Source organism: Sebastes fasciatus, chromosome 4, assembly GCF_043250625.1.
Source record: "Sebastes fasciatus isolate fSebFas1 chromosome 4, fSebFas1.pri, whole genome shotgun sequence".
NCBI lineage: Eukaryota > Metazoa > Chordata > Actinopteri > Perciformes > Sebastidae > Sebastes > Sebastes fasciatus.
Window position 1 is genome coordinate 1,510,662 of NC_133798.1, and position 20,221 is coordinate 1,530,882.

The 20,221-nt window shown below is 41.9% G+C and overlaps 1 protein-coding gene and 1 long non-coding RNA gene across 3 annotated transcripts in view; one reads left to right on the top strand and one right to left on the bottom strand.

Moving 5' to 3' along the window:
- LOC141766914 (uncharacterized) overlaps positions 1-20,221 on the top strand; it is a 42,124-nt gene that overhangs the window by 20,674 nt on the left and 1,229 nt on the right. The window lies entirely within an intron of this gene.
- ska1 (spindle and kinetochore associated complex subunit 1) lies at positions 8,032-20,205 on the bottom strand. 2 transcript variants are annotated; one of them, XM_074634107.1, is made up of 9 exons: positions 19,988-20,205; positions 18,308-18,382; positions 17,701-17,786; positions 17,476-17,585; positions 16,949-17,043; positions 13,161-13,298; positions 10,691-10,860; positions 8,497-9,245; positions 8,032-8,361 (listed from the first exon to the last, which is right to left on the bottom strand). In XM_074634107.1, exons 3-8 carry the CDS (start codon positions 17,780-17,782, stop codon positions 9,097-9,099), a joined length of 744 nt encoding a protein of 247 aa, XP_074490208.1. In that variant the 5' UTR covers positions 17,783-17,786; positions 18,308-18,382; positions 19,988-20,205; the 3' UTR covers positions 8,032-8,361; positions 8,497-9,096. The 2 variants fall into 2 exon arrangements, with proteins under 2 accessions (XP_074490208.1, XP_074490207.1); XM_074634106.1 differs by lacking the exon at positions 18,308-18,382 and having other exon boundaries at positions 19,988-20,122.

The window sequence follows — 20,221 nt, forward strand, 5'->3', positions numbered from 1 at the left end:
TCAACCGCTTATCCGGGATCGGGTCGCGGGGGCAACAGCTCCAGCAGGGGACCCCAAACTTCCCTTTCCCGGGCCACATTAACCAGCTCTGACTGGGGGATCCCGAGGCGTTCCCAGGCCAGAGTAGAGATATAATCTCTCCACCTAGTCCTGGGTCTTCCCCGTGGTCTCCTCCCAGCTGGTCGTGCCTGGAACACCTCCCAAGGGAGGCGCCCAGGAGGCATCCGTGCTAGATGCCCGAACCACCTCAACTGGCTCCTTTCGACGCAAAGGAGCAAGGACTCTACTCCGAGTCCCTCACGGATGACTGAGCTTCTTACCCTATCTCTAAGGGAGACGCCAGCCACCCTCCTGAGGAAACCCATTTCGGCCGCTTGCACCCGCGACCTCGTTCTTTCGGTCATGACCCAACCCTCATGACCATAGGTGAGAGTAGGAACGAAGATTGAACGGTAGATCGAGAGCTTTGCCTTCCGGCTCAGCTCTCTTTTCGTCACAACGGTGCGGTAAAGCGAATGCAATACCGCCCCTGCTGCTCCGATTCTCCGACCAATCTCACGTTCCATCGTCCCCTCACTCGCGAACAAGACCCTGAGATACTTGAACTCCTTCACTTGGGGTAAGGACTCATTCCCTACCCGGAGTAGGCAATCCATCGGTTTCCTGCTGAGAACCATGGCCTCAGATTTAGAGGTGCTGATCCTCATCCCGACTGCGTCACACTCGGCTGCGAACCGATCCAGTGAGTGCTGGAGGTCGCAGACCGATGATGCCAACAGGACCACATCATCTGCAAAAAGCAGCGATGTGATCCTCATCACACCGAACTGCAAACCCTCCTCCCCCCGACTACGCCTCGATATCCTGTCCATGAATATCACGAACAGGATTGGTGACAAAGCGCAGCCCTGGCGGAGGCCAACCCCCACCGGAAACGAGTCCGACTTACTGCAGAGGATCCGAACACAGCTCTCGCTTTGGGCGTACAGGGATTGGATGGCCCTGAGAAGTGCCCCCCTCACCCCATACTCCCGCAGCACCCCCCACAGTATCTCCCGGGGGACCCGGTCATATGCCTTCTCCAAGTCCACAAAACACATGTAGACTGGATGGGCATACTCCCAGGCCCCCTCCAGGATCCTTGCGAGAGTGAAGAGCTGGTCCGTTGTTCCACGGCCAGGACGGAATCCGCATTGTTCCTCTTCGATCTGAGGTTCGACTATCGGCCGAACCCTCCTTTCCAGCACCTTGGAGTAGACTTTACCAGGGAGGCTGAGCAGTGTGATACCCCTGTAATTGGCACACACTCTCTGGTCCCCCTTTTTGAAAAGGGGAACCACCACCCCGGTCTGCCACTCCTTTGGCACTGTCACCGACTTCCACGCGGTGTTGAAGAGACGTGTCATCCAAGACAGCCCCTCCCCACCCAGAGCCTTCAGCATTTCCGGGCGGATCTCATCAATCCCCGGGGCTTTGCCACTGTGGAGTTGTTTGACTACCTCAGTGACTTCCACCAGGGTAATTGATGATGGTCCCCCATCAGCTTCCAGCTCTGCCTCTACCATAGAGGGCGTATTGGTCGGATTCAGAAGTTCCTCAAAGTGCTCCTTCCACCGCCCGATTACCTCCTCAGTTGAGGTCAACAGTGTCCCATCCTTACTGTACACAGCTTGGATGGTTCCCCGTTTCCCCCTCCTGAGGTGCCAGATGGTTTTCCAGAAGCACTTTGGTGCCGACCGAAAGTCCTTCTCCATGGCTGCTCCGAACTCCTCCCACACCCGCTGCTTTGCCTCCGTCACGGCAGTGGCTGCTGCTCTTCGGGCCCGTCGGTACCCTGCAACTGCCTCCGGAGACCTCCGAGATAACATATCCCGGAAGGCCTCCTTCTTCAGTCGGACGGCTTCCCTGACCACCGGTGTCCACCACGGTGTTCGAGGCCTTGAGGCACCTAAGACCTTCAAACCACAGCTCACCGCCGCAGCTTCAGCAATGGAAGCTTTGAACATCGCCCACTCGGGTTCAATGCCCCCAACCTCCACAGGGATGCCAGAAAAGCTCCGCCGGAGGTGTGAGTTGAAGATCTCTCGGACAGGGGCCTCCTCCAGACGTTTCCAGTTCACCCTCACTACGCGTTTGGGCTTCCCAGGTCTGTCCAGAGTCTTCCCCCACCCTCTGACCCAACTCACCACCAGATGGTGATCAGTTGACAGCTCCGCCCCTCTCTTCACCCGAGTGTCCAAAACATGCGGCCTCAGATCAGACGATACGATTACAAAATCGATCATCGACCTTCGGCCTAGGGTGCTCTGGTACCACGTACACTTATGAGCATCCTTATGTTCGAACATGGTGTTCGTTATGGACAGTCCATGACTAGCACAGAAGTCCAATAACAAACGACCACTCGGGTTTAGATCAGGGAGGCCGTTCCTCCCAATCACGCCACTCCAGGTGTCTCCATCGTTGCCCACGTGCGCGTTGAAGTCTCCCAGCAGAACTATGGAGTCCCCTACTGGAGCCCCATACAGGACTCCATTTAGGGTCTCCAAGAAGGCCGAATACTCCGAACTGCTGTTTGGTGCATACGCACAAACAACAGTCAGAGTTTTCCCCCCCATAACCCGAAGGCGTAGGGAGGCGACCCTCTCGTCCACCGGGGTAAACTCCAACATAGCGGCACTCAGCCGGGGATTTGTGAGTATCCCCACACCCGCCCAGCGCCTCACACCATGGGCAACTCCAGAGAAGAATAGAGTCCAACCCCTATCCAAGAGTACGGTTCCAGAACCGAGGCTGTGCGTAGAGGTAAGCCCTACCAGATCCAACTGATAGCGCTCCACCTCCCGCACAAGCTCCGGCTCCTTCCCCCACAGAGAGGTGACGTTCCACGTCCCCAGAGCCAGCCTCTGCCGCCCGGGTCCAGTCCATCGAGGTCCCTGGCCTTCACTGCCACCCGTGTGACAGCGCACCCGACCCAAGCGTTTTTTCCCGCAGGTGGTGAGCCCACAGGATGGAGAGGGGTATCCCCGGCCGGGCTCCGTGGCAAGCCCGGCCACCAGGCGCTCGCTGACGGGCCCTCCGTCTGGGCCTGGCTCCAGACGTGGGCCCCGGGCTTCCTCCGGGCCGGGTAACTCCTCCTCTGCCTCGTGTCGTCATTGGGGTTTTGTGAACCATTCTTAGTCCGGCCCCTCACCTGAGACCAATTTGCCATGGGAGACCCTACCAGGAGCACGAGGCTCCAGACAACACAGCCCTCAGGGTCATAGGGACACGCAAACCTCTCCACCACGTTAAGGTGATGGTTCCCGGAGAAGGGGCCTCATGTATAAAAGACTGCGCAGCTTTCACACTGGAAGATGGCGTACTCACAAAATTGGAAAAGTACGTACGCACAGAAATTTTCACATGTATAAAACCGTGCGTACGCCTGTTCCTGCGCACCTTTACTTTATACATCCCAATTGACGTGAAATTGAGCGCAGCTCCACGTGCCACTTGGTCCGCCTTGTCTCCTCCCATTAATAACTATGCAAATGACTATAAACACGCACCCTGCTGTCACTTATTGTCCAAATAACGACGGCAAATCACGCTGGAAAAGGAACAAAAAAGAAGAATTTCACAGAGTGTGAAATTGAAGTGTTTGTTACTGAGGTGGAAGCTAGAAAACATATTTAATTTGATGGTCTTTCATCAGGAACCAGTAACAAACGCAACGTCTCCACAGCAGCCGACCGTGTGCTCCCGAAGGCTCCCGAAGGCTCCCGAAGGCTCCCGAAGGCTCCCGGTCAGCTGCGCCCCGTGCCTCGACTGCTGAGGGGCGCCGGTCTGGCCGCGTCCTCACTAAATATATACTATACGCTGTGCTGGAGTCACAGAGAGAGATTGTCAATACAATGAAGGATATATAGATATAGATATATCTATATCTATATATAGATATAGATATATCTATATATATGCAACGAATTAAAAAGAATGAATGACGTTCTTGGTGGGATAAGTCATATATTAAAAGACCTTGTTGAAAAATAAATGTTTGTCTCAACTCACCTCGTTGCTTTACATTCTGTGTATCTCATCTAAACGGCGCTGTATAGCTGCTGCATTTTGGCTCATTGTTAGGTGTGCCAGGGTCCGGTTCATCCATCTGTAGCTCCAGGGGACACAGGCTCACCACGGTGGTTTGCCACATAGTGCAGCACGCGATTTTGTTTTTGGCACGGTGGTTAAGGCATGTCATCTCTGGGAAATTAGTACAAATGTGTTTTTGTTGTGCCTTTGTGATGTTAAACATTATGCGCAAACTAGTTAAGAAATATGTGGGGTTTTTTTTGATCCCACATCATAAATAAAGCTCAATAAGTTGAGTGGGAAAATTATTTTTACACATTTAGCGAGTTTCAGTACTTTGTAGTTTGACACTGCCAGATGACAGAGTTTGGAGGACGGCCCGCACATTCTCACGACTGGTCTAGAGTTTGCGGCACGGTCTGCACATTCTCACGTCACGTTGATTTTTATACATCCCGGCATGAGCGTGAAACACAGCGTACGCAACATTTTAGTACGTGCGCACCGTTTATACATGAGGCCCCTGGACTTTAGTTTGATCCATCCATCCTCTGAAATCTCTAGGTCTCTAGTTTGATCCATCCATCCTCTGAATGCTCTAGGTCTCTAGTTTGATCCATCCATCCTCTGAATGCTCTAGGTCTCTAGTTTGATCCATCCAACCTCTGAATGCTCTAGGTCTCTAGTCTGATCCATCCATCCTCTGAATGCTCTAGGTCTCTAGTTTGATCCATCCATCCTCTGAATGCTCTAGGTCTCTAGTTTGATCCATCCAACCTCTGAATGCTCTAGGTCTCTAGTCTGATCCATCCATCCTCTGAATGCTCTAGGTCTCTAGTCTGATCCATCCATCCTCTGAATGCTCTAGGTCTCTAGTTTGTGGCTGTAAAGTTTCATGAGGCTGTGATTATCCTAGAGGTCACCACAGGTCATTTTATACAGTGAGGTCAATGAAATGTCTCCTATGGGGACTAACATCATCACACATGAACACAGTTGGGCTCATTGGATCCACAAGAGTCTCACTAAATGTATGCAATGCCAAGACTGTTTATGGACCCCAGTATGCAGAAATATTTCTCTATTTATCTGTAATAGCATCCTTTTGCTGCTGATGATAGATACAGGTTTATCTTATCTTATCTTGTGTTTTATTTATTAAGCATAAACCAATATTCTATTACAACAAAATGGATTGTGTAGGATGAACTGGACGAGGTCGTGAGAACATGGAATACACACCAAATAAGATGAAGGCCAGCCCATGGGTTGGGAGGATGCCCCATCCTCATGTTCGGTCCAGGCATTAACACGCGTCCAAAAACAGCGACACATCTCCGACAGTATGATAATAATGCACTTTGGTGCCTAGTCTGATAGTCGGTAGATATGTAGCCTATAGATAAGATATATTTTAATAAAATACAAAAACGTCTTGAGATAACTTCTGTTATGATTTGACGTTATATAAAAATAAATTGAACTGAATTGAAAAGACAGTTCAATTAGTCACCAAGAGGCTGCCACAATATAGCCCAACCTCATCCTACAGACCCTTTGGCAGGTTAAGCACTGTTTGAACAGTTATATATTTATTTATTCTAGCATGCATTGTATAGTTAGTCAAACTGTGATTTATTTTCTATGAACTCTTTAAAGCTAAATACTAAAGCAATGGGAACTCAAGGGTTATTCTGTCAGAATACTTTAATAGTGGTCGAAGAAGTATCCAGATTCTTTACTTTAGTAAAAATAGTGATGGAAATGTGAAAATACTCCAGGACATGTAAAAGTCCTGCATTGGAAATATTAAGTAAAAGTCTGTCAGCAAAGTGTCACTAGTAAAATATATTATAATTCAAAAAATGGTCCCTGTGAGTGGTTTACTAGATTCTCCTCTGACTTCTAGTGGAGTAAAAGTATAAAGTAGCAGAAAATGGGAATAATGTAGAAGTACATGAATTTAAGTACAGCACCTGAGTAGATGTACTCACTTAGATTCCACTACTGAAGATCTTTCATAGATGCCTTTTATCATTAAGAAAAGACTTGTCAAGTATACAAACAATGGTCACTCAGAATGAACTATTATATATGAAAGGTATTTGCAAATAACCGTGAGAAAATCATTTTCTGTTAGCTACATTGAATATTAAATAAAAGTGTGTATTTTCAGCACAATGTCCTTGAAGGGATATTATTATATATTTATTATAGAAAATATTCTAAAATAAATGTTTTTTTACTTCCAAATTTTAGGATGTAATTTTTGTAATATTACAACTTTTGTTCTTGTAAAGTTATGACTTTATTCTCATATTGTTAGGACTTTTCTTTCTCATAAAGTTATGACTTTATTCTCATATTAGGACTTTTATCTCTTAAAGTTATGACTTTATTCTGTTAATATTACTTTTTTTTTCTCGTAAAGTTATGACCTTATTCTCTTAATATTACGACTTTTTTTCTCTTAAAGTTATGACCTTATTCTGTTAATATTACTTTTTTTTCTCGTAAAGTTATGACCTTATTCTCTTAATATTACAACTTTTTTTCTCTTAAAGTTATGACTTTATTCTCATATTGTTAGGACTTTTTTTTCTCATAAAGTTATGACTTTATTCTCTTATTAGGAATTTTTTTCCTTCTCATATTACAAATTTTATCTCTTAAAGTTATGACTTTATTCTCTTAATATTACGAATTTTATCTCTTAAAGTTATGACTTTTTTCTCGTAAAGTTATGACCGTATTCTCTTAATATTACTTTTTTTCTCGTAAAGTTATGACTTTATTCTCGTAATATTACAACTTTTTTTCTCTTAAAGTTATGACTTTATTCTCGTAATATTACGACTTTTTTTCTCGTGAAGTTATGGCTTTATTCTCATTTTACGACTTTTTTTCTCTTAAAGTTAAGACTTAATTCTTGTAATATTACGACTTTTTTCTCTTAAAGTTATGACTTTATTCTTGTAATATTACGACTTTTTTTCTCGTACAGTTATGACTTTATTCTTGTAATATTACGACTTTTTTTCTCGTGAAGTTATGGCTTTATTCACATTTTACGACTTTTTTTCTCGTAGAATTTATTACTTTATTCTCATATAACGACTTTTTTATCGTAGTTATGACTTTATTCTCATATTGTAACGACTTTTTTCTCGTAAAGTTATGACTTTATTCATATATTACGACTTTTTTTCTCCTAAAGTTATGACTTAAAGTCGTAATACTAAAAGAATTATCGTAAAGTTATGACTTCATTCTGATATTACCTTTTTCTCGTAAAGTTATGACTTTTTTTCATGTAAAGCTATGACTTTATTCTTTTAATATTACGACTTTTTGTCGTAAAGTTATGACTCGTAATATTACTTTTTTTCTCGTAAAGTTATGACTTTATTCTCGTAATATTACGACTTTTGCTCATGTAAATTATGACTTTAATTTCATAATATTACGACTTTTCTCCAATATTGTTAATCTAATTAATAATGTATCATTCATTGGGTTATTGGCCTCCTCTATAGTATGACATGGCAGTTGATGTAAAGACACAGGATGATATGACATTCATGATGGATTCAGTTTGAACACCGACTCGTTATGAGTAATACTTCCTCATGAACATGAACTTCATATAACTAAATCACAGTAAATAAACGTATTATGAATAAGAAAACAGTAAAGCCACATTCATGTTATCCTAAACCTAACGTGGCCTTTTTCCCAAAGCTGATGGACTGTGATATATTTATACTGTATATACCCTTTTAATTAAAACATTGAGGCCAACCCCTATGTTCTGGAAAACCAGAAACAATAAAAGATGTATTTCAGTCACCTACAGACCCTGTGTACTTCTGGCAGGTAAACACTGTGAGGAAACGTGCATGCTACAATATAGGACAGTGAGTGATGAGGATTTCAAGGTATTAATCACAAGGTCAATTTCTTTCCTTTAATTTTTATTTAGTTTAGCTTAAAAATAGAAAATGTAGTTGACACTTGTGACAGTATAATACAAAACATAGAAAAATCTATTTAATTTATACCGCTACATACAAACATACATACATGTATACACATTCCAGTATTATGTGGACATGTGCACATACAGGTGGCAAATGAAAAACGTGTACATTTTAATGAGCACACAGAGCCACTCTTTCTAGTCACATTGTGTGATGGACACAATGTCACTTTCTGCTTTGAAAAATGTGCTGAATATGAGAGCTGCCCTCTCCGTTGCACACCAAGCCTGTATTTTTCAAATACGACCTCGCCTTACTGTGATGGACTGGCGACCTGTCCAGGGTGTACCCCGCCTTCGCCCAATGTTGGCTGGGATCGGCTCCAGCCCCCCCCCGCGACCCCTAACGGGATAAGCGGTTGCAGATGGATGGATGGATGGACCTCGCCTTAGACGATAGCGTCTTGCTAATGTCAATCATACATTAGCCCTGTTTTGGACTTTTGCCATCCATTGCACCCATGTAATAATTCAGTTTTGTTTCGTACTGCGGATTTTCGCAAAACAAATAGAAAAATAAAATGCATCGGATTCAGTGTGCAAGGTTTCTGTGTGTAACGTTTTTATCATACGAAAATTACGGACTTGGTGTTTTGGTCTTAGTTGGCTAAGAATAAATTATTTAGTCAATTAGTCGATTTTGATGCTTCTTTCATGCTGAATGACTTATTTCCAAGAAATTTATGAGCACATCTCTGGTAAACATAAGATTTAAACCATGTTAATCCACTAAGAATCTCTTTGGTCGAGGACAGCCCTACTGTATATATAATAATAAGTCAATGAGGCCAAATATCTGACAAATCAGAAACCTCATATGTAGTGTATACCTACATATATATATGTGTATACCTACATATATACCTACAATTAACCAGGAAATATGCCCATTTAGTAACTCTGTTGTCCTACTATGTCACCATAAGGAAGAAAAAACAAGCTAAATGAGAGCGTGATCCGTAATCTGATTAAGGCTTGTTCATTCATAACAGCATGTAGCGGATGATGCCCCCCCCTCGAAGCTCCCGAAGGCGGTGGCAATGGCGGAGCATGTTCAGAATCCCCTGAAACCGTTTGTCCGCCTTCATCTGGGTAAATTCACGAATGTCATCTTCCACCACAAAAAAGTGACCTGAAAGACATTTGAACACAACAGTGAGACCAGCGGGTCTTTGGTGAGATCTGTCACCAACGGGCTTTCACAGGGAACCACGTGAATCTGACAAAATCTAAAATAAATAAATGACTCGATAAATCAATATGTCATTAAATGTAGCAAAATAATATTAAAAATAAATGTATCCACTTATTGATAAAATGTGACATTGATATTTCCGTGCTGTCAAAGAGAAGATTTTTATACCTGCTTGTGTTTTCTCAAGTTGCAGTATATTGAGCTTGTCTCTATCAAAATGAACACAAAATACTGAGCTCTATGTTTACACTATGGAACATTACACTCACCCAGAGCTTGCTATAAGCAGGCCAAACAGCAGACTACTCAATAAAGTCCAATTATTAGATTCTTTAAAAAAAGACATACATTTTTGATTTTAATAAACAATGTGAGTTGTGAATTGCTATGCGTGTACATTTTACGACAGCTAGTCTCCACTTCAAAACAATGCAAGCATAATGATAGAGAAATGTCAGTATTAGGGATGTTAATAATTAACCGTTAACCAACATTAAGCAATTTAACCGATTAACGTGATTGGTTAAAACGGTTAAAAGAAATGTTAATAATTAATTCAAAAGCACTGTCTAATCACTATCTAATCACACTGTCTAATCACTATCTAATCACTGTCTAATCACACTGTCTAATCACAGTCTAATCACACTGTCTAATCACTGTCTAATCACACTGTCTAATCACACTGTCTAATCACACTGTCTAATCACACTGTCTAATCACACTGTCTAATCACTAATCAGCACTGCCTAGTTTCAGCGTTTGATCGGAGTTTGTGAGTGATTGACAGCCGGCTCTCAGACAACAGATCTCAGGTCAGCTCTTACTGCTTGTTTTCCTCCGGTCTGTGAAATCTTGTAGATGCCATTAGGAGCACCAAAGGACACCGGAGGACACGGAGGGACATGATATTTTTCAGGTTACCTGTCTCATGTACTACTGTCAGGATATAGCGACCGTTTTATAAAAATAACTTTTTTTAAATCATATTTGCTCCAATCTCACCTACTGCTGCTTTAATATCAGTGTATATGATGGAATAATGGCATTAGAATGAGCCAGAGGAACCAAATTTGGGCTTTTATGGCCAAAGGTTTTCTCCCCAAGCTGGCTACTGGTTCCCACTGGCCGTCTACTCCATGTGCGTGTGGAGAGCCCTGCTCACCATTCCCAATATGATCAAAAACATGGTAATAAAAGCGTATTGATGTATGGGATCAGTTCAAAATGTCACATCAGAATTCATTCAGGTTAGAACTTTGCTAAGAGCATTGATCAGACAATATAATATCATTTTATCAATTGGTCCTACTAAATGCATAATCCAAACATACTGATCATCGTTTCTGAAACTGCTCGGTTGCGTTCTGCCGTCAGTGTACCTTTTGTATCTTTTGTCTCCTGGTCCTTGAAGCGCTTGTGCAGCTTGCGTGCGTGAGTGTTGAGAGTTTTCACCGGCTGATGGAGGATCTTGTACTTGGCCGATACGGCCGTGTTAATGCTCTGCACCGCAGCATTAAGTTGATGATATGATGCACGTCCTTTCATGTACCTGAGCGGGACACAACGATCATCTTAAGAGAACAGAAATCTTAAAAAGACACTTTCATCTCTTAGCAAAACATGAAAAAATATCTTTAACATGCTGGGACGATCCACCTATCTCCTGATTAAATACTATCACCATACTTGATATGTATTGTGATTTTTAAGTATTGAGATTCAATATTACGATTTATTGTGATTTTTGTTAACTTCTTTAACAGAAGAGACCATGGGAAAAAGGTCAATCATACATTTCTAGGCACTTTTACTTTGGAAAATATCTAAATTAATAGAGATGTCCTGAAGTCACTGTCAGGCAGTATTTATTATTTTTGGTTGGACCGCAGAGGGCCAGCCCTACAAACGCAAAAGTCTGTCACTGAGTGATGAAGTTACAGGATTGGTTGGCCGACTGTTGGAGTTTCCTCATTGGTCGTTGCTCTTTCAAAATGAAAAGGTGGAGAACAGTTCTGTGTTTAGGTTTTCTGGGGAACGTGTCAGCTGTTCAATGTATCATTATATAGTGCTGTTGTTGTACATGTGCTATTGTTTATGTTCGTTTAAGTTACGTTATGTTGTCCTTCGTATTGTGTTACCGTGCATTCACACCAAGCCAGAAGGACATTTTCGCCTGCTTTCCTCCAGAAATAACCACTGTTGCTGCTTTGTACATGTTGGTGAAGTCCCAGATATGTCAGAAAACCAAACGCCGTTGTGTCTGGGTTCATAACGTCACCCGGCGGCGAGCTGTATTCACATGCAGCGCCATTGAACTGACTATCTAGCAGCCACACGACGCTACTGCGGTATGAACCCAAAATAAACAGACTGTGCTGTGATTTAACTGCAATAAATGGATCAAAATGATGCCGAAATAAAAACATAATGATGTTGATTTGTAAAAAGACCGAATTCATGCTTTGTCCGGCCTGTCCGCAAGACGACAAGCAAACAACTTTTAAAACGCTTGTTTGCTGAACGGAGTTCAGATTGATCAGTGCCAGGCTAAGCTAACATTATAGCTACTCCATCAACACAACATAACGTCATCTAGGCGTAAATACGGCAGCGTCGTTGTTGTAAACGGATCAAAAGTGAAGCCGAAATAACTACATAATGATGCTGATTAGTAAAAAGTCTGAATTCATGCCCTGTCAGGTCTGTCCGCAACACAACAAGCAAACAACTTTTAAAATGCTTGTTTTCTGAATGGAGTTCTGATCGATCAGTGCCAGGCTATGCTAACATCGTAGCTGCTCCATTAACACTCCATCTAGGAATAAATACGGCAGCAACAACGTCAGTGATGACAGCGGGAGAATCTCAACGCTGATAAACTTTCACAAAGTATGTACAGTATATATTGTTACACACCACCTATATGATGAATGCTTTTGATACACATGCTTTAATAAAAAACTTAAATACTTTTTAACCTTGCATACTGTATGTCATGCTAATACCTTCTCACCTTGTATAAAATGTATAATATACTGACTAGTAAATGTTAACATTTACTATTACTGGATGTCATTTGCTTCATTATAAGTTGTCTTTCAATCAAACATTAAGATATAAGTGGTAAAAACTGTTCACAAAACATTATAGACATGACCTCTGACTATTTGCGTAACAATTTAGCCACAAATTCACATACTGACTATATACGGTCCAGACATATACTCGGTTTGGACCGAGTCTTGATTTTCCAGCAACCCAAAAATCAAAGAATAAAGACATTTCCCTCACAAATTAGTGGTATTATCTTTTTCATTTATATGGGACATGTAATGTTTTATACTTCTGTTAAATATAATCCAATCAATCTTATTTCCATATATGTATTTTGTATATACAGTTCCCTTTGTTAACACCTTATCAGCTCCATCGGGGCTGTTTGAATGCATTTAACAGGAATGTCAGTATATGGGTGCTCTACAGTTGTAGCGTCGGCCCATTTGACCACGGAGACGAGAGCGACGGCCGGTTTGACCGCACGTTACCGCCATACCATAACGTTTCCTGTCCGTGACAGAGTTAGCATGCAGCTTTAGCTCTGCTCTGTCTAGCTCTGCTTTTCCTGCAATGTGTGAAACCCAAAGTGTTTCCATCCTTTACTGGATGTGTAGTGTTTACCACGCTGGATTTAACATGGGAGGGTGCAGGTCGTATCCACGACGACCCTCCAACGTTTTAGACTTTCTTGCTCGCGGCGGCCGAGCTGGTTTGTTTTGGTTGACGGATACGGAACACCCGTAAGAACAATATCAATCATCATATCATATCATGTTGGATATTAGTACTTACTGAGGGATGCTCTCAAACTCTGGAATAGTGATGACCATAATCTCTCTGACGAAGCTCTTGTTGGTCTTTTTGACGGCTTCCTGCTGGACTGGCTGAACATCTGCTGCTTCAGTCTGGTTCATTACAGGTTCACTTCCACTGAGAGATGAGGGGAACGTTTAACATGAGGCATCAGTCAGTCATAGGAGCTGAAGCTCGTTTTCTGTTAGCATGCTACTGAACGGTTGGGTACCTGAACACTCAAAAACACACAAAAAAACTGAAAAAATCCTAACTTAGTATGATAGGTTATGAATTTCATTTAAGACTAAGTCTAACCCAAATGCTTTAAAGATTCGACCGTTGCCATGGTAATCAACATCCAAATCAGTATTCGAACGCATCGCGTAAATAGCACATAAAAAAAGGAATAATAATCATTATTATGAGTTATCCTCAGACAGATAGCGCAGTTTGTTGTGTGTAGAGGGATGTGTATCGTTGTCCCAGGCACTGTAACAGAGAGGAGGATATGGATAGACAGTCTCTACAAAGACAGGTCTCTTAGGCTCTGTTCAGACCTGGCATCAACATGCGTCTTTGGTGATTCGATCATTAGTGGACAGCTCTAACCCGTCAGTTCACACCTGGCATTAGAATGCGTCTCCACATGCATCTTCAGTGACCACTTGTGATCTGATCTCACTTCCCCGCTCTATATGCAAATAAACACGTAGTAAACACATGACTAATACAGCAGACGTTGTGACGTAATATTACAGGAATGTCAGTAGTAATATCCTACATACTCGGGAATTTGGGTACATTTTATTAACATCAAAATATCTGATTATTGTACCGGTGGTCCCCGGGGACCTCCGTGCCGTCGACACCGCTCCAGAGAGCCGGGGATGAGAACGAGCAGCTCCGTGCAGAGCACCGGAACAAAAGCAGTGACACATCTCCGACATTATAATAATAATGCACTTTGCGTACCTAGTCTGATAGTCTGTAGATATGTAGCCTATAAACAAGATATATTTTGATAAAATACAGTTGTACCGACAGGATACAGTAGAGCACAGAGGCCGTTTCCATGCTGTGAGGCTCGCATCTGCCTGACTGTTCACCTGAGGAGCTCAAAGACCCGCGAATCCCAGCAGGACGTCAGATGAGTAGGCCGTCCTTAATGTAGCCCAGGACACATTCACTACACACTGCTAGAAGAATGTGGCCATATGCGGCATTCACACCTGTACTCAGAGCTGTCCACTTGTGATGGGATCAACCAGGACGCATGTTAATACCAGAGGCCTGTACTACAAAGAGAGTTCAACATACCCAGGGTATCTTCTCTTTATCTGGTTTAACTAACTCTAAGAAACAAGATCACGCTAAACGGTCCTACGATGCTGGTTATCAACTCAGTAAATCAACCCAGGGTTTCTCCATCTGGTTATGAGCGCGTTCACATGAACGGGGGTGTTTGCAGCTTCTGACCAATCATAGACACGGACAAGACTACAGACTTGCAGACAGACAAGCAGAGCGGCACATTTAACAAAGGAAGAGTAAACTATATTAGACAAATACGAAGAAGTTAAACACTTAATCCAGACTAAAAGTAACACAGCTGCCAAATGCAGGAAGGACCTGCTTCGTAGTACAGGCCTCTGGTCTGTACAGGGCCTTATTTTATATGATGGGATAGGCTACAGTATATTTATTTACTCATTTGTTTATGGGCCTACATCTGAGCAAATTTGTTTTTATGTGCCATCGCTGTAATTTATTTGATGCGATTATCGCACATTTCGTTGCTGTTTTCGTTTCAATAAAAAGGAAAATCATTCAAGTCCGACTTTTGTCCTCATCTCTCATTAGACAATAACAGAAAAGTTAAGTACAATATAAGTGATTATTACACGGCTGTGTTGAATACTCGATTCTGATTGGTCAATCACGGCATTCTACAGTCTGTAATTTCTCTATAGCAGACCGTTGCTATGGGTGCAGTTCTGATGTCAGACTCTGGAGGACCGTTTTTGTGTCAAAATGTTGATTTCCTTCAGTAAGTAGCCGTGTAATAAGCGGGATAATGTACAGCTATCCCCTGTCTGGGATTCTTTCACAACAATGACTGGCTCGCTGTACATTATCCCTTACATAATGACCACAAGTGTGACAACTTGTGTCGTCCCCTCCTCCCACAGCTGCTTTAATGCACAGGCTTACCAGGGCTCAAGCCCGATAGCCACAACGGCAGCGAGGTTTTTACTCCGACTCAACCTGCCATGAGGGAAAAAAACATTTCTAGCAGCTCTGAGATCTGTTTCTCTCACTGACTGACTGAGTGATGGGTGAGAGGTTCCCTCCCTTTCTCTCTGTGTGTTTGTATAAGCGTGCTTTATGTGTGAGAAAGGTTGATACAGTCGGCTTACAGTGAGCCGGACTGTACCTTTTAGGACGCAACTTCTGTAACATATCGCCTACAGTTCTTAATTACATTACATTAATCAACTAGATATAAGGGATGCAGTTTGTACTTATTGAGTGATTTACTTACTGTAAGTACACAAATTTGGGAGCCGTATTAGAAAATCGTAGGTGGTAGGGATGCACAATTAATCAAATATTAACCACAATTTTGGCTTCCCACAATTAACTAAACATGAGCGACTGCGATGTTGACGTTTAAAATGCTCCGCTCATGGAAAAGTCTTCCGTGACACAATTTGTCACAACTGCAAGTCCTAAATAAGCCAAGAAAGTTTTAGCGAGAAACTCAGATATATCCAGTAGTTTGAAGGAGATGTTTTCACAGCAATATATAATAGATAATAGATAAGAGGGAATCAGACCTGTTTGACTTCATAATACTAGCTCTAAGCAGCTTAGAATACATAATTAGAACTACTAATTTCAGGATTTTTTAATCAAAACAAATATTTAATTAAAAATAAAATTATTTATTTCCTATTCACTTGAATTTTGTCTTATTATGCAAATAACCACTATAGATGTCAATAAAGTAAAAGGATAACATTTTGAGTTTTTGACGGTTGTAACGTAGCACTAGGGATGTCACGAGAACCGCCAAAATTCTAAAAACGTGACGGTACTCGTTTTCTCCAGCACAGACGGTACCGTACGATGCCTGCAGGGTGCGAAATTAACAGCCGCCAAGCTCCAAATGCGGCTGCTTCTGTCCTCTCCCCAGATCCACTTAGTTTGAACCAATCCAACAGTATCCAATCAAGTTTCAGGAGAAAACCATGAAGAACTAACGTTATGTTACTGAGCACCAGGTGGATCCAGTTACCCTGCTGTTAAAATGACGTTACATCTGGTGAAGAGCTTATATGCCTCGTTTAGGACTCGAGACCTGAGTTGGGACTTGAGACTTGTGACTTGTAAAACAAGTATATATAGATATATATATCTATATATATATATAGATATATATATACATGAGATTTATTGGTTTTTGTTTTGTTTTTACCGTGGTATGGAATTTGGTATTGAGAATCGTGGAAATGAACTGGTATTGGTATCAACTACTAGATTTCTGGTATTGTGACATCCCTACGTAGCACTACATGGAAGTGAAAGCAGCGCTCTGTTTATTTAAATGTGAAATTGCAATACAAATATTTTGTCCCTAAAATCTAGGAATAATCAAGATAAATAATCGTAATCTCAATAATCGTGATTATTATTTTGGCCATAATTGTGCAGCCCTAGTAGGTGGCCAGTGTTCTATTGAAAAGCATCAAGCATAAAGCATCATATACAGTATGTGTCCTCACCTTGCTGGGCCTTTCTTCCTGGGCATGTGTGCAGGTATGTTGTCCTTAAAGTGCTGGAGATCCTCCAAATCCTTCCGGGATGACTCCTCAAGTTCCTGAAACACAATCAAACATCTTTTCTCATTAATTATGTTTGAAGTCATTTAGAAACGGCGTCTCCAGAGAACGCTGACAAGTTTATTTCACATTCCAAAATGTCCTGTTCTCTACTCTCTTTGTCACAATTCTTTAATAACCACAATTAATAAGATACTTATCCAAAATTCATATGTTATATTAAAATTGAAAAAAGATAATGTTGACCAATATACGGTTAAAGATCAAATCAATATTGGCCTCAACAATCCAGCACTAGTTGGGTTCTAATTCATGCAGCAGTAGAAACAAACTAATTAGACCTATTATAATATGCCTATTATTATAATTATGCCTGGTGCACAACTGGATGAATGTGACTGTAAAGCAGCTGCATGACGTGTTGATTGGACACCAGCATGAGCTGCACAAACTACAGGCCTCCAGTTTACCTTCAGATGCTTTAGTTGCTCTTCCTGTTGACCAACACATTTTTCAAACTCCTCCAGAAGTCCCTCAAGTGCAAAGAGTTCTTGTCCAAGTTTCTTTCTTTGAGGCAATTCTAAATGTGGAGAGGGAAAAGAACACAATGACGCATATTTCACACACTACTTCAGCTAAGCATAATAAGAACACCCAATGACACCAGTCTTGTCTCATAAAAATCACTGTCATACCAACAGCCGACAGATCCAGCATGCACTGTATGGATGAGATCTTGTCATGAACGTGACGGCTTATATCCTCCAGCTCACTCATTTTGCTGAAAAAGGGGACACATTCAATTCATTAGAAACAGCCCTTCCCACATTATAAAGAGTTACCTGGTAAATTTTGTGGATAAAATAGACAAGAAGAACTTTAACTTTAGTATGGCTAACCCAAATGCTCCAAAGCTTCAACCATTGCCATGGTAACCAACCTCCAAATCACTATTCAAATGCTTCCTTTTTTAATTTTTAATTTTTTTTTAAGTATGAAATAATAATGTATAAATCCAGAAAAAAGCCCATGAATAAGGAATAATCCCACATTATTTATTATTCATATTCTACATTAGTAATTATTAGATATTCTCGGTTCGTTGTGTGCAGCTGCGACACTGAAACAGAGGAGATGGAGACAGAGAGAAGAACATGTCAGCCTGCTGTACCTAGTGCTACTAATGCTAGAAGAGTGTTTGTCGCTGCATATGTGCGACCACACTCAACTCTACAGATTTAAAGCATACTGGTGCAGTGGTTAGCACCGTCACCTCACAGCTAGAGGGTCACAGGTTCAAACCCGGCTGGGGTCCTTCTGTGTGAGTCTGTTCTCCCCGTGTCAGTGTGGGTTTTCTCCAGGTTCTCAGGTTTCCTCCTACAGTCCAAAGACATGCAGGTTCATGTTGACTCTAAATGTCCTGTAGGTGTGAGTGTGAATGGTTGTCTGTCTATGTGTCTGGAGACCTGTCCAGGGTGTACCCCGCCTTCACCAAATGACCCTGAATGTGATAAACTGTGACAGATGATGGATGGAAATTATGTGACTTGTGTCTTGTATAATTAAATGAAATTGAGGGAAAAGTGAAAAAACGAAAGCTACAGAAAAAAGACTGAGTAAAACCTTAAAGCTGCAGTAGGCAGAAGATTTTTGGCATCACTGGGAAATAATTCCATAATAACCTTTCAGCATATAAACAACATCAAATCTAGCCTGTGACGTGAGACTTTGACCACTCACAGGTCATTTCAGAGAGAGAGCGTTCCTATTGGCTGTTCATTCAACGGAGGCAGCTGTCAATCACTCACCAACTCCGATCAAACGGTTAAACTAGGCAGCACTGATCAAATTTGAATCAATATGCTGTTATTGTAATGCCTATTTCTCTCCTCAGACGTTCCCAGAATCATCTTGTAGTGTACTGTTTAGCTGTAAAATGAGAAAGTTTGCTCCGACTGGTGGGCGGTGCTTGGTATTTCCTCAACTGATCTCAACATGGCTGCCAGGTCATAAACTTTCACAGCTCTGACTGCTTGTTTTCCACCGGAAGACATAGAGACACATGATTTTTTTCAGATTACCTGTCTCACGCACTACTGTCAGGATATAGCAACTGTTTCATAAAAATAACTTTCTTTAATCATGTTTGCTCCATTTCCATCCACTGCAGCTTTAACATACGCAAATATATTAACCAAAACATTGTTAAACATGGTTTCCGATCAGGACAATAGAGAATTTAGAGACTACATTTCTGCTCAATATACATTTTTGCAATTGTACTGTTATCTATTTATGTATCTATTATCATTGTATTGAGCTACTAGCCCAGATCTAAGTAGTGTAACCTGGTCCAACGTCACGTTAGTCTGGATGGAACAAAGCAGTGAAATCACACTAACACAATCAAAGGTTTCACCGGTTCCTCTCTTAACACGGAATCATTCAGCAGACTTCAGCGTCAATCGCAGTTTAACACGAGACGTTTGTCCACCAAACGGAAGGTCGGGGGTTCGATCCCCGGCTGCTCCAGGTCACATGTCGATGTGTCCTTGAGCAAGACACTTAAACCTAAATTGCTCCCGAAGGCATAGCCATCGGTGTGTGAATGAGTATTTAGATTAGATCCTGATGGGCAAAGTTGTCACCTTAGCAGCCTCTGCCATCAGTGTATGAATGGGTGTGTGAATGGGTGAATGCTGACATGTAGTGTAAAGAGCTTTGAGTGGTCGGAGGACTAGGAAAAGCGCTGTATAAATGCAAGTCCATTTACCATCTACCATTAGCGCTAGTCGTTACTTCCGTGTTTAACGTTAGCTGGTCCAACTAGTCAGCTAACAGCTCATTTTAACGTTGCCGTTAGCTTAGGGCTAATAACAGGCAGCATTACTGCAAGAGGCTATATATGAACGACTGAGACTCCAGCAGGCTCTCTGTCTCCGTCTATATGAAGCCGTCACAGGTTTAATGAAGACAACTTACACAGTCGTCGTCTTCTTCTTCTTCTTCTTCTTCTTCTTCTTCTTCTTCTTCTTCTTCTTCTTCTTCTTCTTCTTCTTCTTCTTCTTCTTCTTCTTCTTCTTCTTCTTCTTCTTCTTCTTCTTCTTCTTCTTCTTCTTCTTCTTCTTCTTCTTCTTCTTCTTCTGTCGTTCCCGTTCTTCTGTCGTTCCCGGGTTCACTTCAAGCTACATTTGAAATGTGGACCAAGAGACGTGA